Below are 27,024 nucleotides of genomic sequence, written 5' to 3'. Positions count from 1 at the left end.
GATTTGGGATGGGAAATTCCTGGATTTGGGATGGGAAATTCCTGGATTTGGGATGGGAAATTCCTGGATTTGGGAATGGGGAAATTCCTGGATTTGGGATGGGAAATTTGTGGATTTGGGATGGGGAAATTCCTGGATTTGGGATGGGAAATCTCTGGATTTGGGATGGGAAATTCCTGGATTTGGGATGGGGGAATTCCTGGATTTGGGATGGAGAAATTCCTGGATTTGGGATGGGAAATCTCTGGATTTGGGATGGGGAAATTCCTGGATTTGGGATAGGGAAATCTCTGGATTTGGGATGGGGAAATTCCTGGATTTGGGATGGGGAAATTCCTGGATTTGGGATGGAAAATCTCTGGATTTGGGATGGGAAATTTGTGGATTTGGGATGGGGAAATTCCTGGATTTGGGATGGGAAATTCCTGGATTTGGGATGGGGAAATTCCTGGATTTGGGATGGGGAAATTTGTGGATTTGGGATGGGAAATCTCTGGATTTGGGATGGGAAATTCCTGAATTTGGGATGGGAAAATCCTGGATTTGGGATGGGAAAATCCTGGATTTGGGCTCTCCCAGTGCTCCCAGTTTGGCCCCACCTCACGAACTGGTCACGGCCGCCCACAGCGAACTGGGAGGTGTTGGCAGGGTTGACAAAGATGGTGTAGAGCCCGACCTTCTTCTCCTTCTCCTTTGTCACCACCAATTTCCTGGGAAAAATCATTGGGATCAGGCAAAAATCCCAGCCCAAATCCCAGCCCAAATTCCATCCCAAATCCCAGCCCAAATTCCCCCAAATCCCAGCACCAATTCCAGCCCAAATTCCCCCAAATTCCAGCCCCAATTCCAACCCCAATTCCCCCAAATCCCAGCACCAATCCCAGCCCAAATTCCCCCAAATCCCAGCACCAATCCCAGCCCAAATTCCCCCAAATTCCAGCACCAATTCCTCCAAATCCCAGCACCAATTCCTCCAAATCCCAGCCCAAATTCCCCCAAATCCCAGCACCAATCCCAGCCCAAATTCCCCCAAATTCCAGCACCAATCCCAGCCCAAATTCCCCCAAATCCCAGCACCAATCCCAGCCCAAATTCCCCCAAATCCCAGCACCAATCCCAGCCCAAATTTCCCCAAATTCCAGCACCAATTCCTCCAAATTCCAGCACCAATTCCTCCAAATCCCAGCCCAAATTCCCCCAAATCCCAGCCCAATTCCAGCCCAAATTTCCCCAAATCCCAGCCCAAATCCCAGCCCCAATCCCAGCCCAAATTCCCCCAAATCCCAGCACCAATTCCAGCCCAAATTCCCCCAAATCCCAGCACCAATTCCAGCCCAAATTTCCCGAATTCCAGCACCAATTCCAGCCCAAATTTCCCCAAATCCCAGCATCAATCCCAGCCCAAATTCCAGCACCAATCCCAGCCCAAATTTCCCCAAATTCCAGCCCAAATTCCCCCAAATCCCAGCCCCAATTCCAGCCCAAATTTCCCCAAATTCCAGCCCAAATTCCCCCAAATCCCAGCCCCAATCCCAGCCCAAATTCCCCCAAATCCCAGCACCAATCCCAGCCCAAATTTCCCCAAATTCCAGCACCAATTCCTCCAAATTCCAGCACCAATTCCTCCAAATCCCAGCCCAAATTCCCCCAAATCCCAGCCCAATTCCAGCCCAAATTTCCCCAAATCCCAGCCCAAATCCCAGCCCCAATCCCAGCCCAAATTCCCCCAAATCCCAGCACCAATTCCAGCCCAAATTCCCCCAAATCCCAGCACCAATTCCAGCCCAAATTTCCCGAATTCCAGCACCAATTCCAGCCCAAATTTCCCCAAATCCCAGCATCAATCCCAGCCCAAATTCCAGCACCAATCCCAGCCCAAATTTCCCCAAATTCCAGCCCAAATTCCCCCAAATCCCAGCCCCAATCTCAGCCCAAATCGCCCCAAATTCCCCCAAATCCCAGCCCCAATTCCCCCAAATCCCAGCCCCAATTCCAGCCCAAATTTCCCCAAATTCCAGCCCAAATTCCCCCAAATCCCAGCCCCAATTCCAGCCCAAATTCCTCCAAATCCCAGCCCAAATTCCCTCAGATCCCCCCCCCCACCAAATCCCAGCCCAAACCAGGAGTGGGAATTCCCAATGGAGAAAATCCCCCAAAATCAGCAGGATTTGGGTAAAATGAGGGTAGGGAATGATCCTGAGGTTGGCAATTTCCCAAGGGAAAATTGGATTTGGGGGAGTTTTTCCCTAAAACCAGCCAGGATTTGTGGGAATTTGGGGCATTCCAGGAGGGAAATATTCAGGTTTGGCTCCATCAGGGTGAAATTCCAAAGGGATCCTGCCCAAAGGACAGGGAATTCTCAAGGGAAATGTGATTTCCCAGATTTTTCCCCTAACTCCACCTGTTATTTCCCAAATCCTGCCTGTTTCCCCCATCAAATTCCCATTTTTCAAAAAAAAAAACTTCCAATTTTTGACAGAATCCTCATTTTCCTGTCTACCATTCCCCCCACTAAAATCCCCATTACTCCCCCCAACATCCTAATTTTTCCCCCAAAATCCCCATTTTTTTTTTTCCCCAAAAAAGTTCCCCCATTTTTCCAAAAAAAATCCCTGAAAACAGCTGGGATTTCAGGGAATTTGGGCCATTCCATGAGGGGAAATTTGAGGTTGGCTCTGTCAGGGTGAGAATTCCAGAAGGATCCAGCCCAGGGAGGGGGTTGGGATCAGCTCCAGCCACGGATTCCGGAGGGATCAGGGATTAAAGGGCTCGTCCTGGTTATGAAACCCTGGGATTTGGGCTGGATCAGCCTCCGGAATGACAGCCCAGAGGCTTGGAAAAACACAGGGAGATAGAAAAAACTGCTTTTTCCTGAAAAAATCCCTGCTTTTCCCACCAAAACCCATTGATTTTCCCTCTAAAAATAATCAGGTTTTGCTCAGAAGTCCCTGATTTTCCTCATAAACAAGTTTCTTCCTCAGAAAACAGTGGTTTTTTCCCAAAAAACCAACCTGCTTTCCCCCACCAAAAAAGTTAATTTATTCCCCCCCCCAAAAAATTCATTTTCAAAAAAAATCATTTTTCCCCAAAAATATTCATGTTTTCACAAAACATATCAAATTTTCTGCAAAAAATCTCCATTTTGAAAAAAAAAAAACTCAACCCATTTTCCCCACAAAAATAAAATGATTTCCCCAAAAAATCCCGGATTTCCCAAAAAAAAAAAACCCTGATTTTTTTCCCAAAACCCACTTCTTCCCATTTCCCACCCAGAATTCATCATTTCCTGCACAGAATTCCCATTTTTCCCTTCAGAATTCTCAAATTTTCCCTCACAATTCCCAATTTTCCCCTCAGAATTCCCAATTTTCTGGTCACTTGTGAGGGGGGCCAATCCTACTTCAGACCAATGGAATCTCCATTTCCCACCCCAAATCCCCATTTTTTTCCCACAGGATTCCCACTTCCCACTCAGAATTCCCACTTTTCCCCTCAGAATTCCCACTTTTCCCTCAGAATTCCCACTTTTCCCCTCAGAATTCCCACTTTTCCCTCAGAATTCCCACTTTTTCCCCTCAGAATTCCCACTTTTCCCCTCAGAATTCCCACTTTTCCCCTCACTCATGAGGTGGGCCGGTCCTGCCGCAGGTTGATCGAATCCCCACTTCCCACCTCAAATCCCCATTTTTTCCCACAGGATTCCCACTTCCCACTCAGAATTCCTGATTTCCCACTCAGAATTCCCACTTTTCCCCTCAGAATTCCCACTTTTCCCCTCAGAATTCCAAATTTTCCCCTCAGAATTCCCAATTTCCCCTCACTCACGAGGCGGGCCGATCCTGCCTCAGGTGGATCGAATCCCCACTTCCCACCCCAAATCCCCATTTTTTCCCATAGGATTCCCACTTCCCACTCAGAATTCCCACTTTTTCCCCTCAGAATTCCCACTTTTCCCCTCAGAATTCCAAATTTTCCCCTCAAAATTCCAAATTTTCCCCTCAAAATTCCAAATTTTCCCCTCACTCACGAGGCAGGCCGGTTCTGCCGCAGGTTGATCGAATCCCCATTTCCCAACCCAAATCCCCTGTTTTTCCCCCAGAATTCCCATTTCTCATCCAGAATTCCTGGTTTTCCCCTCAGAATTCCCATTTTTTTCCTCAGAATTCCTACTTTTCCCCTCAGAATTCCAAATTTTCCCCTCAGAATTCCCAATTTCCCCTCACTCATGAGGCAGGCCGATCCTGCCGCAGGTGGATCGAATCCCCACTTCCCACCCCAAATCCCCATTTTTTCCCACAGGATTCCCATTTCCCACTCAGAATTCCCACTTTTCCCCTCAGAATTCCCACTTTTCCCCTCACTCATGAGGTGGGCCGGTCCTGCCACAGGTTGATCGAATCCCCATTTCCCACCCCAAATCCCCTGTTTTTCCCCTCAGAATTCCCATTTTTTTCCTCAGAATTCCTACTTTTCCCCTCACTCACGAGGCAGGCCAGTCCTGCCGCAGGTCAATGGGATCCCCATTTCCCATCTCAAATCCCCATTTTTTCCCACAGGATTCCCACTTCCCACTCAGAATTCCCACTTTTTCCCCTCAGAATTCCCACTTTTTCCCCTCAGAATTCCCACTTTTCCCCTCAGAATTCCCACTTTTTCCCTCAGAATTCCCAATTTTCCCCTCAGAATTCCCAATTTTCCCCTCAGAATTCCCAATTTTCCCCTCACTCACAAGGCAGGCCGGTCCTGCCGCAGGTCAATGGGATCCCCATTTCCCATCTCAAATCCCCATTTTTTCCCACAGGATTCCCATTTCCCACCCAGAATTCCTGATTTCCCACTCAGAATTCCCACTTTTCCCCTCAGAATTCCCACTTTTCCCCTCAGAATTCCCAATTTCCCCTCAGGATTCCCACTTTCCCCTCACTCACGAGGCAGGCCGGTCCTGCCACAGGTCGATCGAACCCCCACTTCCCACCTCAAATCCCCATTTTTTCCCACAGGATTCCCACTTCCCACTCAGAATTCCCACTTTTCCCCTCAGAATTTCCCATTTTTCCCTCAGAATTCCCAATTTTCCCCTCAGAATTCCCAATTTCCCCTCACTCACGAGGCGGGCCGGTCCTGCCGCAGGTCGATGGTGAAGACCACGGCGTCCTCCCCCGCAGACAGGAACGTGCAGGGCGAGTCCGGCTCCAGCGCCAGCTGGGATTGGGGGAAAAAAAAGGGAAAAAAACAGTGAGAATAACTCCCAAAAATCCCAAAAACCAGGAAAATCCACCTGGAAAAACCCCAGGTATGGGGAGTCCTGTTCTGAACTGCAGTGATGTCATCTGGGTGACATCATAGGGACAACAACACAGCCAAGGGTCTGAATTGCACCCAAAAAGTGAGAAAATCTCAAAATTCCTGGATTTTAATGGAGCTGAGTAGCTAAACCCACCCTTCTTACCTGTGTGGTGATGTCCCAGGTGATGCCCCCACCATTCCCACTGGGTTCCCCCATTCCCAGGCACCCCAAATCCTGGGATTTGGCATTCCCAGGATTTGGCATTCCCAGGATTTGGCATTCTCAGGATTTGGCATTCCCAGGATTTGGCATTCCCAGGATTTGGCACTCTCAGGATTTGGCATTCCCAGGATTTGGCATTCCCAGGATTTGGCACTCTCAGGATTTGCCATTCCCAGGATTTGCAATTCCCAGGATTTGGCACTCTCAGGATTTGGCATTCCCAGGATTTGGCACTCTCAGGATTTGGCATTCCCAGGATTTGCCATTCCCAGGATTTGGCATTCCCAGGATTTGCCATTCCCAGGATTTGCCATTCCCAGGATTTGGCATTCCCAGGATTTGCCATTCCCAGGATTTGCCATTCCCAGGATTTGGCATTCCCAGGATTTGCCATTCCCAGGATTTGCCATTCCCAGGATTTGGCATTCCTGGGATCCCCCTCACCTTGTGGGAAGCTCCCTTGTGCAGGGCTCAGTGCTGTGACAACTCTGTCACCTCTGTGGTGACATCCCCTGCTCCCACCCCATTCCCACTGTGTTCCCCCATTGCCAAGCACCCCAAGTCCCAGGATTTGCCATCCCCAAATCCCAAGCACCCCAAGCACCCCAAATTCCAGGATTTGGCAATCCCAAACCCCTCCTCACCTTGTGGGAAGCCCCCTTGTGCTGGGCCATGCACTCGGTGCTGTGACAGCACTGGGTGTCACTGGGTGGTGACATCCCCTGCTCCCACCCCATTTCCAGCCCATTCCCCCATTCCCAAGCACCCCAAATTCCAGAATTTGCCATTCCCAAATCCCAAGCACCCCAAATCCCGGGATTTGGCAATCCCAAGCCCCCCCTCACCTTGTGGGAAGCTCCCTTGTGCTGGGCCACGTGCTCGGTGCTGTGACAGCACTGGGTGTCACTAGGTGGTGACATCCCCTGCTCCCACCCCATTTCCAGCCCATTCCCCCATTCCCAAGCACCCCAAATCCCAGGATTTGCCATCCCCAAATCCCAAGCATCCCAAGCACCCCAAATCCCAGGATTTGGCAATCCCTCACCTCATGGGAAGCCCCCTTGTGCTGGGCCACGCACTCGGTGCTGTGACAGCACTGTGTGCCACTGGTTGGTGACATCCCCTGCTCCCACCCCATTTCCAGCCCATTCCCAAGCACCCCAAATCCCAGGATATGCCATTCCCAAATCCTAAGCACCCCAAATCCCGGGATTTGGCAATCCCAAACCCCCCCTCACCTTGTGGGAAGCCCCCCTGTGCTGGGCCACGCACTCGGTGCTGTGACAGCACTGGGTGTCACTGGGTGGTGACATCCCCTGCTCCCACCCCATTTCCAGCCCATTCCCCCATTCCCAAGAACCCCAAATTCCCAGGATTTGCCATCCCCAAATCCCAAGCACCCCGAGCACCCCAAATCCCAGGATTTGGCAATCCCAAACCCCCCCTCACCTCATGGGAAGCTCCCTTGTGCTGGGCCATGCACTCGGTGCTGTGACAGCACTGGGTGGTGACATCCCGACACCATTCCCAGCCCATTTTCCCATTGCCAAGCACCCCAAATCCCAGGATTTGCCATTCCCAAATCCCAAGCACCCCAAATCCTGGGATTTGGAAATCCCAAGCCCCCCTCACCTTGTGGGAAGCCCCCTTGTGCTGGGCCACGCGCTCGGTGCTGCGACAGCACTGCTGTCACTGAGTGGTGACATCCCCTGCTCCCAGCCCATTCCCCCATTCCCAAGCACCCCAAATCCCAGGATTTCCCATTCCCAAATCCCAAGCACCCCAAATCCCAGAATTTGGCAATCCCAAGCCCCCCCTCACCTTGTGGGAAGCCCCCTTGTGCTGGGCCACACACTCGGTGCTGTGACAGCACTGTGTGTCACTGGGTGGTGACATCCCCTGCTCCCACCCCATTCCCACTGTGTTCCCCCATTCCCAAGCACCCCAAATCCCAGGATTTGCCATTCCTAAATCCCAGGCACCCCAAGCACCCCAAATCCCAGGATTTGGCAATCCCTCACCTTGTGGGAAGCCCCCTTGTGCTGGGCCACACACTCGGTGCTGTGACAGCACTGTGTGTCACTAGGTGGTGACATCCCCTGCTCCCACCCCATTTCCAGCCCATTCCCCCATTCCCAAGCACCCCAAATCCCAGGATTTGCCATCCCCAAATCCCAGGCACCCCAAGCACCCCAAATTCCAGGATTTGGAAATCCCAAACCCCCCCTCACCTTGTGGGAAGCTCCCTTGTGCTGGGCCACGCACTCGGTGCTGTGACAGCACTGCGTGTCACTGGGTGGTGACATCCCCTGCTCCCACCCCATTTCCAGCCCATTCCCCCATTCCCAAGCACCCCAAATCCCAGGATTTGCCATCCCCAAATCCCAAGCACCCCAAGCACCCCAAATCCCATGATTTGGCAATCCCTCACCTTGTGGGAAGCCCCCTTGTGCTGGGCCACGCGCTCGGTGCTGTGACAGCACTGCGTGTCACTGGGTGGTGACATCCCCTGCTCCCACCCCATTTCCAGCCCATTCCCAAGCACCCCAAATCCCAGGATTTGCCATTCCCAAATCCCAAGCACCCCAAATCCCGGGATTTGGAAATCCCAAGCCCCCCCTCACCTTGTGGGAAGCCCCCTTGTGCTGGGCCACGCACTCGGTGCTGTGACAGCACTGCGTGTCACTGGGTGGTGACATCCCCTGCTCCCACCCCATTTCCAGCCCATTCCCCCATTCCCAAGCACCCCAAATTCCAGAATTTGCCATCCCCAAATCCTAAGCACCCCAAATCCCAGAATTTGGCAATCCCAAGCCCCCCCTCACCTTGTGGGAAGCCCCCTTGTGCTGGGCCACGCGCTTGGTGCTGCGGCAGCACTGGGTGGCCGAGAGCTCGGCCACGCGCACCTGCCCGTCCCGGGCACACATGGCCAGCGTGGAGTCACCACTGTTGGGCAGGAACTTGGCCTGGAAAATTGGGGAAAAGTGGGAAAAAGTGGGAAAAAGGGACAGGAGAATGGTGGGGGGAGAGGGGAAGGAAAGGGGGAATCGCAGAGGAGGTGGGAGGGGGAAGGGATGGGGGGAATTGGTGGGATTGTTCTGGGAGTTGTCCCAGGTGTTGTGGGAACTGTCCCAGTTCTCTTGGGAATTGTTCCAAACTCTCCCCTGGGTATCATCCCAAAATGTCCCAGGGATCATCCCAAATTCTCTCAGGAATCATCCCACATTCTCCCAGAGATCATCCCAAGTTCTCTCAGGATTGGACTGTCAGTCTGTGGGATTTGGGGACCTGTTCCCAGATCCTTTCCCAAGCATTCCCTGGCCCAGGTCAGCTGTTCCTGGGACCCACTCCCACCCCAAACAGGAACCCTTTAGGATGATGAATTTTAGGGAACATCTGTGGGATTTGGGGCATCAATCTGTGGGATTTGGGGGTCAATCTGTAGGATTTGGGGCATCAATCTGCGGGATTTGGGGGTCAATCTGTGGGATTTGGGGGTCAATCTGTGGGATTTGGGGCATCAATCTGTGGGATTTGGGGGTCAATCTGTGGGATTTGGGGCATCAATCTGTGGGATTTGGGGGTCAATCTGTGGGATTTGGGGGTCAATCTGTGGGATTTGGGGGTCAATCTGTGGGATTTGGGGGTCAATCTGTGGGATTTGGGGGTCAATCTGTAGGATTTGGGGCATCAATCTGCAGGATTTGGGGCATCAATCTGTGGGATTTGGGGGTCAATCTGTGGGATTTGGGGCATCAATCTGTGGGATTTGGGGGTCAATCTGCAGGATTTGGGGGTCAATCTGTGGGATTTGGGGGTCAATCTGTGGGATTTGGGGGTCAATCTGTGAGATTTGGGGCATCAATCTGCAGGATTTGGGGGTCAATCTGTGGGATTTGGGGCATCAATCTGCAGGATTTGGGGGTCAATCTGTGGGATTTGGGGCATCAATCTGCAGGATTTGGGGGTCAATCTGTGGGATTTGGGGGTCAATCTGCAGGATTTGGGGACCTGTTCCCAGACTCTTTCCCAAGGATTTCCTAGCCCAGCTCAGCTGTTCCTGGGACCCACTCCCACCCCAAACAGGAACCCTTAGAACACCAAATTTTAGACCACCTGAACAAACACCCACAAACCTTGGGAAACCCACTGAGATGACGGATCCCGAGACACCCCTTTGGGATTTTCTGCCACCCTCTCTCCCACCCTAAAAAAGAACCCTTAGAACGACAAATTTTTGAACGCACCTAAACCAACACCCACAAACTTTGGGAAACCCATCCAGATACCACATCCTGGCATCCTCCCTTTGGGATGCCACCCCAAAACCCAATGCCCACCTGGAAGACGTTGCTCTTGTGCCCGCTGTCGAACTGCAGCACGGGCCGGCGCCTCAGCCAGTCCCACACCAGCACCTTGAGGTCGTCGCTGCCGCTGGCCAGGCGGGTGCCCCTCTGGTTGAAGTGCAGCGTGTTCACGCAGCCCGTGTGCCCCTCCAGGCCGTGCTGCAGCCGGAATTTCTGCACGAAGAGCCGGGCGCCGCAGGCCTGAGCCACGAACCGCGAGCAACCGCCCAGCTGGCGCTGCCGCAGCGCCGGGATCGCCCGCCAGCGCGGCCGCGGCAGCGCCCATGTCTCCGAGGCCACCTGGGAGGGACACAGGGGTGCATTAATTAATCAGTTCAGTGATTACACAGGATCGCCTTCCATAATAAAGCGGAAAAACTTTCTTAGTTTTTAGGGAAAACCAAAGTTACTGTAGGGTCACCCAAGATGGCGGCCGCGGCAGCGCCCACATCTCTGAGGCGACCTGGGGACATGGGTGTGCATTAATTAACTGGGAGGGACACAGGGGTGCATTAATTAATCAATTCAGTGATTACACAGGATCGCCTTCCATAATAAAGTGGAAAAACTTGCTCAGTTTTTAGAGAAAACCAAAGTTACTGTAGGGTCACCCAAGATGGCGGCCATAGCAGTGCCCATGTCTCTGAGGGCACCTGGGGACACAGGGGTGCATTAATTAATCAGTTCAGTGATTAGACAGGATCACCTTCCATAATAAAGTGGGAAAACCAAAGTTACTGCAGGGTCACCCAAGATGGCGGCCACAGTAACGCCCATGTCTCTGAGGCCACCTGGGGACACAGGGGTGCATTAATTAATTAATTCATCTGTTAAAGGGGTTAGCTGCTGGTGATTAGGCAGTTTTATCTGTTACTTTTGTAATAAAGTGAGAAAATTTTCTGGTTTTACAGAGAAAACCAAAGTTACTGTAGGGTCACATGTGTTTAGAGTCACCCCAATGTTATTGTAGGGTGCCCTTCCACAATCAAGTGTGAAAACTTCCTCTGTTTTTATGGAGAACATCAACAACCACCCAGTTTTACATCTCCTGTGTCTCACTATGGAATAAAATCCTCTAAAACCTCATTTAAACCTCTTTTAGGACCTCTTTTAAGCCTCTTTCCCCCCCAGATCCCCTGTAAGTGCCAGAAGCAGCAGCCACCCAATGTCTCTTGGTCAATGTCATCCAACCTCTTTTAAAACCCCATTTAAAACCTCATTTTAAACCTCATTTAAACTTCTTTTAAACCTTTTTTAGGACCTCTTTTAAACCTCTTTTAGGACCTCTTTTAAGACCTCTTTTAAACCTCTTTTCCTCACTATGGAATAAAATCCTCTAATTTTAACCTCACTTAAAATCTCTTTTAAAACCTCATTTAAACCTCTTTTAGGACCTCTTTTAAACCTCTTTCCCCCTCATCCCCCTGTAAGTGCCAGAAGCAGCAGCCACCCAAGGTCTCACTATGGAACACCCTGCGCCTCACTATGGAATAAAATCCTCACTTAAAATCTCTTTTAAAACCTCATTCAAAACCTCATTTAAACCTCTTTTAGGACCTCTTTTAAACGTCTTACCCCCAGCCCCTGTAAGTGCCAAAAGCAGCAGCCACCCAATGTCTCACTATGGAACACCCTGCGCCTCACTACGGAATAAAATCCTCACTTAGAATCTCTTTTAAAACCTCATTTAAAACCTCATTCAAAACCTCATTTAAACCTCTTTTAGGACCTCTTTTAAACCTCTTTTAGGACCTCTTTTAAACCTCTTCCCCCCCAGCCCCTGTAAGTGCCAGAAGCAGCAGCCACCCAATGGCTCACTATGGAACACCCTGTGCCTCACTATGGAATAAACCCCTCTAAAACCTCACTTAAAATCTCTTTTAAAACCTCATTTAAAACCTCATTCAAAACCTCATTTTAACCCTAATTTTAAACCTCTTTTAAACCCCTTTCCCTCCTGAGCCTCTGTGTTAGTGACAGAGCAGAGGCCACCCAGTTTTACATCTCCAGTGTCTCACTATGGAGTAAAACCCTCTAAAACCTCACTTAAAATCTCTTTTAAAACCTCATTTAAGACCTCATTTAAAACCTCATTTAAACTTCTTTTAAACCTCATTTAAACTTCTTTTAAACCTTTTTTAGGACCTCTTTTAAACCTCTTTCCCCCCAGCCCCTCTAAGTGCCAGAAGCAGCAGCCACCCAATGTCTCACTATGGAACACCCTGTGCCTCACTATGGAGTAAAATCCTCTAAAACCTCACTTAAAATCTCTTTTAAAACCTCATTTAAAACCTCATTTAAACCTCTTTTAAACCTCATTTAAACCTCTTTTAAACCTCTTTCAAACCTCTTTTAGGACCTCTTTTAGGACCTCTTTCCCCCCCAGCCCCAGGAAGTGCCAGAAGCAGCAGCCACCCAGTCCTCCAGCGCCTGCTCCTCGTCGGACGAGTCGCGCTCGTGGGGCGGCCGCTTGCGGGGGGCCCTGCGCCGGGCACGGGGCTCTTCCTCCTCCTCCTCCTCCTCCTCCTCGTCCTCATCGTGCCGGGGCTCCTCGGGGATGGAGTAGTGGCCGGTGTCGTCCATGCTGTCGCTGTCCTTGTCCCCGGAGCTGTCGCTGTCGCTGGCGCGGCCCCGCGCGGCCCCGGCGTCGTCGCCCGTCAGGCTCAGGCTCAGGTCGGACGCCTCCACCTCGATGCCCGAGGACGTCTCGCGGCCCTCCTCGGCTGACATGTCCTCAGGGCTGCTGGACAGGCTGCCTGGGGACAGGGGGACACCAGGGTGTCACCATGGGGACAGGGACATGGGGACAGTGCCACCAGTGTCACCATACTGCCTGGGAACAGGGGACATTAACAGTGACACCATGGGACATCACAGTGACACCGGCCCTCCTCAGCTGACATGTCCTCAGGGCTGCTGGACAGGCTGCCTGGGGACAGGGGGACATGGGGACACTGTCACCATGGGGACAGCACAGTGCCACCATGGGGACACGGGGACAGCACAGTGCCACCAGTGTCACCACATTGCCTGGGAACAGGGGACATTAACAGTGACACCATGGGGACAGCATGGCCCTCCTCAGCTGATGTCATCAGGGCTGCTGGACAGGCTGCCTGGGGACAGGGGACATTACACTGTCACCAGTGTCACACTGCCATGGGGACATGGGAGTATGGCAGTGCCACCAGTGTCACACTGCCATGGGGACAGCTCAGTGACACCAGCCCTCCTCGGCTGACATGTCCTCAGGGCTGCTGGACAGGCTGCCTGGGGACAGGGGACATCACAGTGTCACCATGGGGACAGCACAGTGCCACCAGTGTCACCACACTGCCTGGGAACAGAGGATCACACAGTGTCACCAGTGTCACACTGCCATGGGGACATGGGGCTATTGCAGTGACACCAGCCCTCCTCGGCTGACATGTCCTCGGGGCTGCTGGACAGGCTGCCTGGGGACAGGGGACATCAGTGTCACCAGTGTGAGACTGGCACAGGGACATCACAGTGTCACCAGTGTCACCACACTGCCATGGGGACAGCTCAGTGACACCAGCCCTCCTGGGCTGACATGTCCTCGGGGCTGCTGGCCAGGCTGAGGGGACAGGGGGACATGGGGACAGCGTGGTGGCACCATGGCTGGCACCTGCGCCGACACCCTGGCACCATCCTATCACCACTGCTGTCACTTTGTCACCATCACTGTCATCACCACAGTCACTTTGTCACCATTGCTGCCACCCTTGGCACCCTCGCTGTCACCCTCGCTGCCAGCCCATCCCCATCACTGTCACCCTGCCAGCTCCACTGCCACCCCAGCTGTCCCCAGCTGTCCCCAGGCTGTCCCCAGCTGTCCCCTCACCGTTGACAATGTCCGTCCTGCCGTCCATGCTGCCGCCCTTGTCCGACATCACCGCCTGCCACGGGAATCCCTGCGGGGACACGGGGACATTGGGGACATTGGGGACATTGGGGACACACAGGGACATTGGGGACATTGAGGACATTGGGGACATGGGGACACACAGGGACACTGGGGACAGGGGGACATGGGGACACACAGGGACATTGGGGACAGGGGGACATTGGGGACATTGAGGACATTGGGGACATGAGGACACACAGGGACATTGGGGACACTGGGGACACGAGAGGACATGGGGACATTGGGGACATTGGGGACATGGGGACACACAGGGACACTGGGGACATGAGAGGACATGGGGACACACAGGGACATTGGGGACATTGGGGACATGGGGACACACAGGGACATTGGGGACAGGGGGACATTGGGGACATTGAGGACTGGGGACATGGGGACACACAGGGACATTGGGGACAGGGGGACATTGGGGACATGAGGACACACGGGGACATTGGGGACATTGGGGACATGGGGACACACAGGGACACTGGGGACATGAGAGGACATGGGGACATGAGAGGACATGGGGACACACAGGGACACTGGGGACAGGGGGACATTGGGGACACACAGGGACATTGGGGACATGAGAGGACATGGGGACACACGGGGACACTGGGGACACACAGGGACATTGGGGACACGAGAGGACATTGGGGACACGAGAGGACATGGGGACACACAGGGACATTGGGGACAGGGGGACACACAGGGACATTGGGGACAGGGGGACATTGGGGACACACAGGGACACTGGGGACACAAGAGGACATGGGGACACACAGGGACATTGGGGACACACAGGGACATTGAGGACATTGGGGACATGAGAGGACATGGGGACATTGGGGACATGGGGACACACAGGGACATTGGGGACAGGGGGACACACAGGGACATTGGGGACACACAGGGACATTGGGGACATTGGGGGACAGGGGGACACACAGGGACATTGGGGACACGAGAGGACATGGGGACATTGGGGACACGAGAGGACATGGGGAAAGCATCCCGGGAAAATCCGATCCCAAGGAATTTGGGATCCCAAAAATCCATTTTTGAACATTCCCACACAAAATTCTCATTTTTCCACCTGCCCCAGAGCCCCACAGGGTCGAGTTTGCTCCCAAAATCCAAATTTTCCATGGAAAATCCACCTGGGGAAGCTCCAGAACACCCAAACCCAGCTCAACATCACAGGAAAATCCAATCCTGAGAAATTTGAGATTCTAAAAATCCATTTTTGAACATTCCCACAAAAAAAAATCCCAATTTTCTATGGAAAAACCACCTGGGAATGGTGGAGAACACCCAAACCCAGCTCAGCATCCCAGGAAAATCCAATCCTGAGAAATCTGGGATTCTAAAAATCCATCTTTAAACACATTCCCACACAAAATTCCCATTTTTTCCACCTGCCCCAGAGCCCCACAGGGTCGAGTTTGCTCCCAAAATTCAAATTTTCCATGGAAAATCCAGCTGGGAATGGTGGAGAACACCCAAACCCAGCTCAGCATCCCAGGAAAAATCCAATCCTGAGAAATTTTGGATTCTGAAAATCCATTTTTGAACATTCCCACCAAAAAAAAAAAAATCCCAATTTTCCATGGAAAAACCACCTGGGAATGGTGCAGAGCACCCAAACCCAGCTCAGCATCCCAGGAAAAATCCAATCCTGAGAAATCTGGGATTCTAAAAATCCATCTTTAAACACATTCCCACCAAAAATTCCCTCTGGAATCTCTCCATGAGAGCAGTGCCAATCCCCCAGCCCCTCAAAAATCCCCATTTTTATGGAGCAGAGCCCTGGAATTCCATGAAATTCCATGGAAATTCTGCTGGAATCCCACAGAATTCCCTGGAATCCCAAACAACCCCAAATGCCAGCACTGGAATTTCCCCCTCCCCCCTCAAACCTCACCATTTTTGCCTCACAAAAATCCCAATCCTGGGAATTTTTTTGCTCCATTTCCAGGTGAGGGATCAGGAAGGAGATCCCAAATCCAGAGGGGAAAGGGAGAGTGAAAAATGTGGGAATTGCAGGGAATGTTCCAGAAATCCTGGGATTCCTGAGGCTGCATCTGGACAGGCTCAGGCTGACGCTGCTGCTCCCAAAAATATCCCAAAAAAAAAAATAAAACAATCCCAGGGCATTCCAGAGCCTCTGGAGTGGGATCGGCCCTGCCCGGCCTCCTGCTGGCCCCAAACTGGGAGAAACTGGGAGAAAAAATGGGAGAAATTGGGGGAAAAATGGGGAAAAAAATGGGAGAAACTGGGAGAAAAAAGGGGATAAAATGGGAAAATAAAATGGGATAAACTGGGATAAAGTGGGAGAAACTGGGAGAAAAAAAGGGGATAAAATGGGAAAATAAAATGGGACAAACTGGGATAAAGTGGGAGAAACTGGGAGAAAAAAGAGGATAAAATGGGGAAAAAATGGGAGAAACTGGGAGAAAAAAGAGGATAAAATGGGAAAATAAAATGGGACAAACTGGGATAAAGTGGGAGGAACTGGGATAAAGTGAGATAAACTGGGATAAAAACTGGAAGGAACTGGGATAAAATTGGGAGAAAACTGGGAGAAACTGGGAGAAAAAATGGGATAAAAACTGGGAGAAAGTGGGAGAGAAACTGGGGGAAACTGGGCGATCCCAAACCCTCAGGAATGGAACCCCAAATCCTCTGGGATGGATCCCCCAAATTCTCAGGGATGGATCCCCAAATACTCAGGAATGGATCCCCCAAATCCTCTGGGATGGAGACCCCAAATCCTGTGGGATGGAGACCCCAAATACCCTGGGATGAAATCCCCAAATCCTTTGGGATAGATCCCCCAAATCCTTAAGGATGAAATCCCCAAATCCTTTGAGGTGGATCCCCCAAATCCTTTGGGATGGAGACCCCAAATCCCACAGGAATGGAACCCCAAATCCCTTGGGATGGAACCCCAAATCCTTTAGGATGGAGCCCCCAAATCCTTGGGATGGATCCCCTAAATTCTCTGGGATGGAGCCCCCAAATCCTTTAGGATGAAATCCCCAAATCCCTCAGGTGGATCCTCCAAATCCTCTGGGGTGGATCCCCCAAATTGTTTGGGATAGAGCCCCCAAATCCTCTGGGGTGGGTCCCCCAAATCCTGTGGGATGGAGACCCCAAATACCCTGGGATGAAATCCCCAAATCCTTTGGGATAGATCCCCCAAATTCTTTAGGATGAAATCCCCAAATTCTTTGGGATGGATCCCCCAAATCCTTTAGGATGAAATCCCCAAATTCTTTGGGATGGATCCCCCAAATGCCTCAGGATGGAGCCCCCAAATCCCACAGGAATTGAACCCAAAATCCCTCGGGATGGAACCCCAAATCCCCTTGGGATGGATTCCCAGGAGTTTCCAAAATCCTGGAGAAACCCCAAAACCCCAAAAGTCCCCCCAAAAATCCCCAAAGTCCCCCCAAATCCCCCAAACCCAGGCGCACTCACCTGGGCCAGGTGCCGGGGACAGCGGGGCTGGAGCTGGGGGAGCATGGGGTCAAAGGTCAGGGACCCCCAATTTTGGTGACCCCCCCATCCCTGGGGAACCCCCCCAGATTTCTGGGATCCCCCCAGGTTTTTGGGAACCCTCTCAATTCCTAAAAAAATCCCAAATTTTGGGGACCTTCCCAATCATTGGAGACCCCTCTGATCCTTGGGAATTCCCAAATTTTGGGGACCCCCCACTGATCTCTGGAGACCCCAAATTTTGGGGGAACCCCCCTCGATCCCCCAAAAAAATCTCCTCCATCCCTGCGGACCCCAAATTTTGGAGGGTCCCCAAAATTTCAGGGATCCCCTCTAGGACCTTTCCCAGATTTCCCCTTCCAATCTCAGGGGACCCCAGAAAAATCTCTGGGACCCCCTTAAAAAATATTCAGAGACCCCTCCCAAAATCTTGGGGGTCACCCCAAAAATTTCCAGACCCCAAAAATCTCAGAGGATCCCCAAAGTCTCAGGGACTCCCTCAAAAAGCCTTAAAATCCCCAAAAAATCCCCCCAGGACACCCCAAAAACCTCCCTAAGGGGTCCCCCAAAGGCTCAGGGACCCCCAAAAAACCCTCAAGGGTCCCCCAAAAAACTCAAGGGCTCCCCCAAAGGCGCAGAGACCCCCCAAAACCTCCTCAAAAACCCCCAAAATTCCCAAGGGATCCCCCAAAAACCTCCAAGGAGCCCCCAAAACCCCAAGGGCTCCCCCAGAGGCCCCAAGGGCCCCCTCAGGACTCCCCAAACCCCCTCAGGGTCCCCTCAGGACACCCCAAAAAACACAAGGACCCCTATAAGGGATCCCCCAAAGGCACAGGGACCCCCAAAACCCCCTCAAAAACCCCCAAGGATCCCCCAAAAACCCCAAGGACTCCCCTAAGGGACCTCCCCCTAGAGGCCCCAAGGGCCCCCCCAGGATCCCCCAAACCCCCTCAGGGTCCCCTCAGAAAACCCCAAAAAACACAAGGACCCCTATAAGGGATCCCCCAAAGGCCTAAGGACCCCCAAGACCCCCTCAAAAACCCCAAAAAACCCCCAGGGATCCCCCAAAAACCTCCAAGGAGCCCCCAAAACCCCCTCAAAACCCTCTTGGAGCCCTCAAAATCCCAAGGACTCCCATAAGGGACTGCCCCAAGGGCCCCCTCAGAATCCCCTGAACCCCCTCAAGGCTCCCCCAAACACCTTCAGGGCCCCCCAGGACACCCCAAAAACCCCAAGAACCCTCTCAAAACCCTCTCGGAGCCCCCAAAATCCCAAGGGCTCCCATAAGGAACTGCCCCAAAGGCCCCGAGGGTCCCCTCAGAATCCCCTGAACCCCCTCAGGGCTCCCCCAAACCCCTTCAGGACCCCCCCAAACCCCTCAGGCTCCCTCAGAGCCTCCCCCAGCCCCTCCCCGAACTCTCGGTGTTCCCCCACGAGTTCTCCCCGCCCCTCCCGCGATCCCGCCCCGGAGCCGGGACAGGCCCGAACCCGCGGGGGCCGCGGCCGTAGCGGGCCCGGCGGAGGCCGCGCACCGACCCGAGCGTCCCGGAGGCTCCCGGCAGGGTCCCGGACGGTGCCGGGGGGCGCGGCCGAGCTCAGTGGCGGCCGCCGCGAGTCCCCCCGGCCGCTCCAGAGCCGGCCCCGGGACCGGGCCCCGCCGCCGCCATCTTTAACGCGCCGCCCCCGCCGCCGCCGCCTCGCTTGGCGGTACCGGGCGACGCTTTTGCGGCACCGCGGGCGCCGCTTTACGGCAGCGGCCGTTGCGCGATGGCGGCGGGAGCGGCCCCCCCCCTCACAGCGGGCGTTGCCATGGGAACGGCGCCCCCCCACACACACACCAACCCCGTTATTGGGGGGCGCTGTGGGGTTATGGCGTCATTATAGGGTCACCAATGGGTTATGGGGCCATTATAGGGGCACCAGGGGGGTTATGGGGTCATTATAGGATCATCGCAATGTTATTGTAGGGTCACACATGTATAGGGTCACCGCAGGGTCAGCAATGGGGTTATGGGGTTACCCTGTGTTATAGGGTCACCCATGGGGTTATGGGGTCATTATAGGGTCACCAGTGGGTTATAGGGTCATTATAAGGTCATCACAATGTTATTGTAGGGTCACCCCTGTTTAGGGTCACTGTAGGGTCACCAGTGGGGTTATAGGGTCACTCCTGTGTTATAGGGTCACCTCTGTTTAGGGGCACTATAGGGTCACCCATGGGGTTATGGGGTCATTATAGGGTCCACAGTGGGGTTAGAGGGGCACTATAGGGTCACCCCTGTTTAGGGTCACTGTAGGGTCACCAATGGGGTTATAGGGTCATCATAGGGTCACCGCTATGTTATTGTAGGGTCACCTGTGTTTAGGGTCACTGTGGGGTCAGCAGTGGGGCTATGGGGTCATTATAGGGTCACTCCCAGTGTTATTGAAGGGTCACACATGTATAGGGTCACTGCAGGGTCACAATGTCATTGTAAGGTCCCCAGTGGGGTTATAGGGTCACTCCTGTTTGGGGACACTGCTGTCCCCCCCAATGTTGTTGTAGGGTCACCCCTGCTTTGGGTCACTTTGACCCCCCCCCTCCAATGCCCCTATAGGGTCACCCCACCCCTGCAGGGTCCCCAGTGTCCCATAGTGTCCCAAATGTCCCCCCAATGTCCTCAATGCCCCTATAGGGTCCCCAATGTCCCCAGTATCCCCTATAGGGTCCTCAATGTTCCCATAGTGTCCCCCCCAATGTCCCTATAGGGTCCCCAATGTCCCCCTAATGTCCCCCCGTTGTCCCCAGTGTCCTCAACGTCCCTGTAGGGTCCCCAATGTCTCCTCAGTGTCCCCACAATGTCCCCCCATTGTCCCCAGTGTCCCCCCAATGTCCCTATAGGGTCCCCAATGTCCCTCCAGTGTCCCCAATGTCCCCCCAATGTCCCCCCAGTGTCCCTGTAGGGTCCCCAATGTCCCCCCAGCATCCCCAGTGTCCTCAACGTCCCTGTAGGGTCCCTGTAGTGTCCCCAGTGTCCCCCCAATGTCCCTATAGGGTCCCCAATGTCCCCCCAGTGTCCCCAATGTCCCTATAGGGCCCCCAATGTTCCCCCAGTGTCCCCTCAGTGTCCCCAATGTCCCCCCAATGCCCCCCCATTGTCCCCTCAGTGTCCTCACTGTCCCCAGTGTCCCTGTAGGGTCCCCCCAATGTCCCCCCAATGTCCCCCCAGTGTCCCCCCAATGTCCCCCCAGTGTCCCCCCAATGTCCCCTCAGTGTCCCCAATGTCCCCCCAGTCTCCCCTCAGTGCCCCCCCAATGTCCCCCCAGTGTCCCCAGTGTCCCCTCAATGTCCCCTCAGTGTCCCTGAGCAGGCACAGCCGTTCCCGTCACCATCTCTTTATTGGGGTCACCGGGGGGTGAGGGGGGGACACCTCCCCACATTGGGGGGGTCCCTGCGCCCCCCACCCCAAAAAAACCCCAAAATTGGGGGGGGGGGGAGGCGCCAACCCCACTGCTGGGCTCCTCTGCACCCCCTTTATGGGGCCGGGGCACCTCAAATCCGGGGGGCACCCCAAATCCGGGGGACACCCCAAAGCCATGGGGCACCCCAAATCCATGGGGAGGACACCCCAAAGCCATGGGGGCACCCCAAAGCCATGGGGCACCCCAAATCCATGGGGAGGACACCCCAAATCTGTGGGGTCACCCCAAACGTGCCCTACATGAGGCGGCACTGCTCCCCTGTGAGGTTCAGTCCTGGCGGCTGTGGGGGGGAACATTGGGGTCACCCCAAATCTATGGGGTCATCCCAATTCTGTGGGATCACCTCAAATCTACAGGATTACCCCAAACTTTATGAGGTCACCCCCAAATCTTTTGTGGTCCCCCCCAATTCTATGGGATCACCTGAAATGTATGAGGTGACCCCAATTCTTTTAGGATCTCCCCAGTTCCACGAGGTCACCCCCAAATCCTTTGGGGTCCCCCCAGTTCTATGGGACCACCCCAATTTTAATGGGATCTCCCCAATTCTATGGGACCACCCCAATTCTGTGGGACCACCCCAAAGCCTTTGGGTGACCCCAAACCCCTCAGGGTGTCCCCAAACACTCACCGTGTCCCCTGCCAGCTCCTTGGGGGGATGGCCCAGGTCCTGCAGCTGTGAGGGGACACAGAGGGGACATGGGGACATTGGGGGACATGGGGACACAGAGGGACACACAGGACAGAGGGACATGGAGGGGGGACATGGGGACATGAGAGGGACACACAGGACAGAGGGACATGGGAAGGGTCAGAGGGGACACAGGGACACAGAGGGGACAGAGGGACATGGGGAGGGTCAGAGGGGACACAGAGGGGACACGGGGACATTGTGGGGGACACAGAGGGGACAGAGGGACATGGGGGGGCATGGGGACACAGAGGGACACACAGGACAGAGGGACATGGGGAGGGTCAGAGGGGACACAGAGGGGACATTGGGTGGGACATGGGGGGCACAGAGGGACATTGGAGGGACAGAGGGACATGGAGGGGGGACATGGGGACACAGAGGGGACAGACAGGACAGAGGGACATAGGGAGGGTCAGAGGGGACACAGGGACACAGATGGGACATGGGGACATCCAGGAGGTTCAGAGAGACACGGGGGGGGACATGGAGGGGACCCAGGGACACTGGGGGGGACAGAAGGAGGGGACAGAGGGACACGAGGAGGACACAGGGACATGGGGGGAATGACATGGAGGGGACCCAGAGCCCTGGGGGGGGTGACATGGAGGGGACATGGGAGTGACCCCAGGGCCCCGGGGCAGTCAGAGGGACACGGGGGTGACACGGAGGGGACCCAGAGCCCTGGGGGGGGTGACACGGAGGTGACCCATGGACCCAGGGTGATCACAGGGACACGGGGGTGACACAGAGAGGACCCAGGGTTGACACAGAGGGGACACAGAGGTGACACAAAACCTCCCAGGGGGTGACACGGAGGTGACCCAGGGCCCAAGGGGAGGGTCAGAGGGACACGGAGGTGACACGGAGGTGACACGGGGGTGACATGGAGGTGACCCAGGGCCCAAGGGGAGGGTCAGAGGGACACGGGGGTGACACACAGGTGACACACAGGTGGCCCTCCAGCCCCACCTGCTGCATCAGGTCCAGCAGGGTCTCGAAGCGCTCCCGGCGCTGCCCCTCGGGCTCCTCGGGCCGCTCCCGCTCCAGCTCCGCGCAGATCCGCAGCATCAGCGCCTGCTGCTGGCTGAACCGCGCCCGCTGCTCCGGCGGCAGCGAGCCCTCGTGCTGCCGGAGCCACTCCGGGTACTGGGGACAGCAGGGGACAGTGAGGGGACACCGGGGTCACTGCAGGATCCCCCAAATCTCAGCCAATCCCAGCCCCATCAGCACCCGCTGCTCCGGGGGCAGGGTCCCCTCGTGCTGCCGGAGCCACTCTGGGTATTGGGGACAGTGAGGGGACACCGAGGGGACAGCGAGGGAACCCCCAAATCCCCCATGGAATCCCCAAATCCCAGCCCCATCAGCGCCTGCTGCGCCCTGAACTGTGCCTGCTGTTCTGGGGACAGGGACCCCTCGTGCTGCCGGAGCCACTCTGGGCGCTGGGGACAGCAGGGGACATTGAGGGGACCCCCCAAATCCCCCATAGGATCCCCAAATCCTCCATGGAACCCCCAAATCCCAGCCAATCCCAGCCCCATCAGCCCTGAACTGTGCTGGGGACAGGGACTCCTTGTGCTGCCGCAGCCACTCTGATACTGGGGACATTGAGGGGACAGTGAGGGGACAGTGGAGTCACTGTAGGAACCCTCAAATCCCCCAGGGAACCCCCAAATCCCCTATGGGACCCCCAGATCCCAGCCCACTCAGCGCCCCAAATTGCACCCGCTGCTCTGGGGACAGGGACCCCTCGTGCTGCCGCAGCCACTCTGATACTGGGGACACCCAGGGGACAGTGAGGGGACAATGGGGTCACTGCAGGAACCCCCAAATCTCCCATGGAACCCCCAAATCCCAGCCAATCCCAGCCCCTCAGTGCCCCAAACTGCTCCGGGGACAGGGACCCCTCGTGCTGCCACAGCCACTCCGGGTGTGTCCCCATGACTCCCCTGAGTTTCCCACACCCCAAAAAATTTCGGGGACTCCCCCCAGGTTTTTGGGGTGCCTCCCGTTTTCTGGGGTCCCACCTTCTCGGTGATCTCCTTGAGGGAGGGGTAGAGCACGTCCTTGGACAGCAGGGACTCCATGATGTCCCCATGACTCCCCTGAGTTTCCCACACCCCAAAGGATCCCTCCAGGATTTCAGGAACCCTCCCAGGTTTTCTGGGGTGCCCTCCTCAGGTATTTTGGGGTGCCCTCCTCAGGATTTTGGGGTGCCCTCCCAGTTTCTGGGGTTTTTGGGGTCCCACCTTCTCGGTGACCTCCTTGAGGGAGGGGTAGAGCATGTCCTTGGACAGCAGGGACTCCATGATGTCCCCACGACTCCCCTGAGTTTCCCACTCATCCCTCCAGGATTATGGGGACTCCCCCAGGTTTTTTGGGGTGCCCTCCCGGCTTTTGGGGTTTTTGGGGTCCCACCTTCTCGGTGATCTCCTTGAGGGAGGGGTAGAGCACGTCCTTGGACAGCAGGGACTCCATGATGCTGCGCATGACGGGCAGGACGCCGTCGCCGCCGCCCTCGTCCAGCCCCAGCCCCTCCAGGGCCTTGGCCAGCTCCTCCTCGGATCCCGGGGAGTTCTGTGGGACCCCCGGGACCCCGTCAGCCCCCCGGGACCCCCGGGACACCCCCGGGACCCCCGGGAAGGGCTGCAGGGAGGGAGGGGTACCTGGAGGTCGTTGGCGTTCTTGGCCAGCCCGCTCAGCGTCTCCTTGAGGCAGGAGGTGAATTCCTGCTGCGAGGCCGCGTCGCTGCCTGCGGGGTGAGATGGATTTGGGGTGGGATTGGGGTGGATTTGGGGTTGGGGTGGGGTTGGGATTGGGGTGGGAATGGGAATAGGAATGGGGATGGGATGGGGTGGAATGGGAATGGGGTTGGGATGGATTTGGGATGGATTTGGGATTAAGATGGGGTGGGAATGGGCTTGGGGTGGATTTGGGATTGGGGTTGGGATGGGAATGGAGTTGGGAATGGGAATGGGATGGATTTGGGGTTGGGATAGATTTGGGATTGATTTGAAATGGGGTAGGGAATGTGAAAGGGGTAGGAATGGGGGGCGATTGGGGTTGGGATGGAGTGGGATGGATTTGGGATTGGGATGGGGTTGGGATGGGGATGGGGTTGAGATTGGGATGGGGTTGGGAATGGAGTGGGAATGGGTTTGGGATGGGGTTGGGAATGGGTTTGGGATTGAGATGGGGTTGGGATGGGAATGGGGTTGGGATGGGAATGGAGTTGGGAATGGGATAGATTTGGGTTTGGGTTAGATTTGGAATGGATTTGGGATGGGGTTGGGAATGGGGGGCAATTGGGGTTGGGATAGGGTTAGGAATGGGAATGGGATGGGGTTGGGATGGAGGATAATGGGAATAATGCAGGGTCCCGCTGATGTGCTGTCCCCAATCCCAAACAGGGGAACAACTCCAGATGGAATTAGGGATTGGGAATAATGGGAATAATGCAGGATCCTGCTGGAGTTCCGCCCCCAATCCCAAACAGGTGAACACCTCCATTTGGGATTAGGACTGGGGATAACCAGGGCTGTGATCCCCCCCTATCCCCCCAACACCCACCGACTTTCCCAGCAGCCTCTGAGAGCTTCTGGAACTGCTCCACCAGCTGTGGCTCCTGCCGTGCCAGCTCCTGCATGGCCTCCTGGAACTCAGCTGCTGCCTGCGCCGCCAGCTCGCCCTCAAAGAGCTCCTGGAAGAATCTTTCCTGCGAGGAGAACAGCGAGTCCTGCCCAGCACGGCCTAGCACGGCCCCAGGGAGGGCACACACCAAGGGGGGGCCGGGGTTTTGGGGTGCTCACCTTGGCGGAGTCGGCGGCTGAGGGAGGGGAAGGGGGGCAGGAGGAGCTGGCAGGGGCAGGGGGCGCGGGGCGGCTGCGCTCGAAGTCGTCCAGGGCACCTGAGGGGGAAATTGGGGTCAGGGGGGGCAGAAATGGGGGTGCAGCCCCACAGGGAGGTCATGGGCACCCCCAGTGGAATGGGTGTGGTAAAGCGTACGGCAAAAATGGCACCCCAATAATCCCTACCCCTAAAACTGCACCCCAATAACCCCTACCTGTGACTGCACGCCAAAAACTGCACCCCAATAACCTCTACTCGAAAACTGCAGCCCAGAAACTGCACCCCAATAACTCCTACCTCTGATTGCACCCCCAAACTGTACCCCAGTTACCTCTACCCCTAATTACACCCCAAAGCTGCACCCCAATAACCCCTACCTCTAACTGCACCCCAATAACTCCCATCCCAACTGAACCCAAATAAGTGCACCCCAAAACCCCCATTCCCCTGTACTGCCATAACCTCCAGACTCCCCCCAGAACCCCAACAACCCCCAGACCCCAACAACCCTCAGACCCCCTCTCACCCCAATGACCTCCCCGGTCCCTCACGACCCCCCAGCCTTTCACGAACCCCCCCTCACCCCAATAACCCCCAGACCCCATTGACCCCAGTGACCCCCCAGACTCTCACGACCCTCGGCCCCTCACGACTGCCCTCACCCCAGTGACCCCCAGACCCCAATAACCACCAGACCCCCCCCTCACCCCACTGACCCTCAGCCCCTCACGACCCCCAGACCCCAATAACCCTCAGACCTCCCTGACCCCAATAACCCCCAGACCCCCCTCATTCCACTGACCCTCACCCCAATGTCCCCCCCAGCCCGTCACGACCCCCGGTCCCCCCCGCTCCCCTCTCACCCCAATGACCCCCGGCCCCCCTCGTCCCCCATCGCTCCAAACGCCGCGCAGCCTCCCCACACCCCGCTGACCCCCAGGCCCCTCCGGTCCCTCCGGTCCCCTCCGGGCCCCACTCACTCTCCAGCAGCTCCTCCAACTCCGCGTCGGGCCCCGGGCCCGGGCCCGGGCCCGGCTCCGCCGCCATCTTGGCCCGCTCCGCCCTGCGCCGCCAGGGGGCGCTGCCGCGGGACACGCCCCTTCCCGCCCACGGGGACACGCCCCTCCCGGAAAACCCGGAACGGAATCGGGAACGGGAACGAGAACCGCCCCAGAGGACACGCCCCCCCCGGGAAACCCGGAACGGAATCAGGAACGGGAACCGCCCCAAAAGGACACTCCCCCTCCGCTGGCCACGCCCCCTCCCAGAAAACCCGGAACGGATTTAGGAATAGGAACGGAAATGGGAACCGGAATGGGATTGGGAATGGGAATGAGGACGGGAATGGGAATAGGAATGGGAGTGGGAATGGAAATGGGAAATGGGAATGGGAGAGGGAACGGGAATGGGAATGGCAACAGGAACGGGAATGGGAATGTGAACAGGATTGGGAACAGGAATGGGAATGGGAGCGGGTACAGGAATGGAAATGGCAACGGAAATGGGAGCAGGAACAGGAGCGGGAATGGGAACAGGAACCGGAATGGGAACGGGAACAGGAAAGGGAATGGGAATGTAAATGGGAATGGGAGCGGGAATGGGATTGGAATCGGGAATAGGAACAGGAGCAGGAACGGGAATGGGAATGGGAATGGGAATGGGAATGCAAGCAGGGACTGGGGTTGGGAACAGGAACCGGGACTGGGAGCCCCATCCCAAATGTTGGGGTCCTGCT

The 27,024-nt window shown here is 55.4% G+C and overlaps 2 protein-coding genes across 5 annotated transcripts in view; both read right to left on the bottom strand.

Annotated features, from left to right (window-relative positions):
• The window catches only part of DCAF8 (DDB1 and CUL4 associated factor 8), a 35,357-nt gene extending 16,333 nt beyond the window's left edge, over positions 1-19,024 (bottom strand). The window contains exons 1-8 of one of the 2 annotated variants that reach the window (XM_074529401.1): positions 18,820-19,024; positions 17,270-17,302; positions 13,721-13,790; positions 12,271-12,611; positions 9,850-10,155; positions 8,335-8,475; positions 5,108-5,202; positions 600-710 (exon numbers count right to left, since the gene is read on the bottom strand). In XM_074529401.1, coding sequence (XP_074385502.1) covers positions 600-710; positions 5,108-5,202; positions 8,335-8,475; positions 9,850-10,155; positions 12,271-12,611; positions 13,721-13,769 — 1,043 coding nt within the window. In that variant the 5' untranslated portion in view covers positions 13,770-13,790; positions 17,270-17,302; positions 18,820-19,024. The remainder of the gene's footprint in view (positions 1-599; positions 711-5,107; positions 5,203-8,334; positions 8,476-9,849; positions 10,156-12,270; positions 12,612-13,720; positions 13,791-17,269; positions 17,303-18,819) is intronic. The other variant, XM_074529400.1, reaches the window with a different exon arrangement.
• A 1,622-nt stretch (positions 19,025-20,646) lies between these two features.
• PEX19 (peroxisomal biogenesis factor 19) lies at positions 20,647-26,432 on the bottom strand. 3 transcript variants are annotated; one of them, XM_074529432.1, is made up of 8 exons: positions 26,270-26,432; positions 25,250-25,347; positions 25,011-25,176; positions 24,107-24,192; positions 23,859-24,017; positions 22,413-22,589; positions 21,381-21,425; positions 20,647-21,029 (listed from the first exon to the last, which is right to left on the bottom strand). In XM_074529432.1, exons 1-8 carry the CDS (start codon positions 26,334-26,336, stop codon positions 20,985-20,987), a joined length of 843 nt encoding a protein of 280 aa, XP_074385533.1. In that variant the 5' UTR covers positions 26,337-26,432; the 3' UTR covers positions 20,647-20,984. The 3 variants fall into 3 exon arrangements, with proteins under 3 accessions (XP_074385533.1, XP_074385532.1, XP_074385531.1); XM_074529431.1 differs by lacking the exons at positions 20,647-21,029; positions 21,381-21,425; positions 22,413-22,589 and adding an exon at positions 22,924-23,432 and having other exon boundaries at positions 23,813-24,017; positions 25,011-25,155; XM_074529430.1 differs by lacking the exons at positions 20,647-21,029; positions 21,381-21,425; positions 22,413-22,589 and adding an exon at positions 22,938-23,432 and having other exon boundaries at positions 23,813-24,017.
• Between the last annotated feature and the right edge of the window lie 592 nt (positions 26,433-27,024).

The sequence above is a fragment of the Zonotrichia albicollis genome, chromosome 30 (genome assembly GCF_047830755.1).
Source record: "Zonotrichia albicollis isolate bZonAlb1 chromosome 30, bZonAlb1.hap1, whole genome shotgun sequence".
Taxonomy (NCBI): Eukaryota; Metazoa; Chordata; class Aves; order Passeriformes; family Passerellidae; genus Zonotrichia; species Zonotrichia albicollis.
The sequence above is the reverse complement of the archived record's forward strand: the minus strand, read 5'-3'. Positions and strand labels throughout refer to the sequence as shown.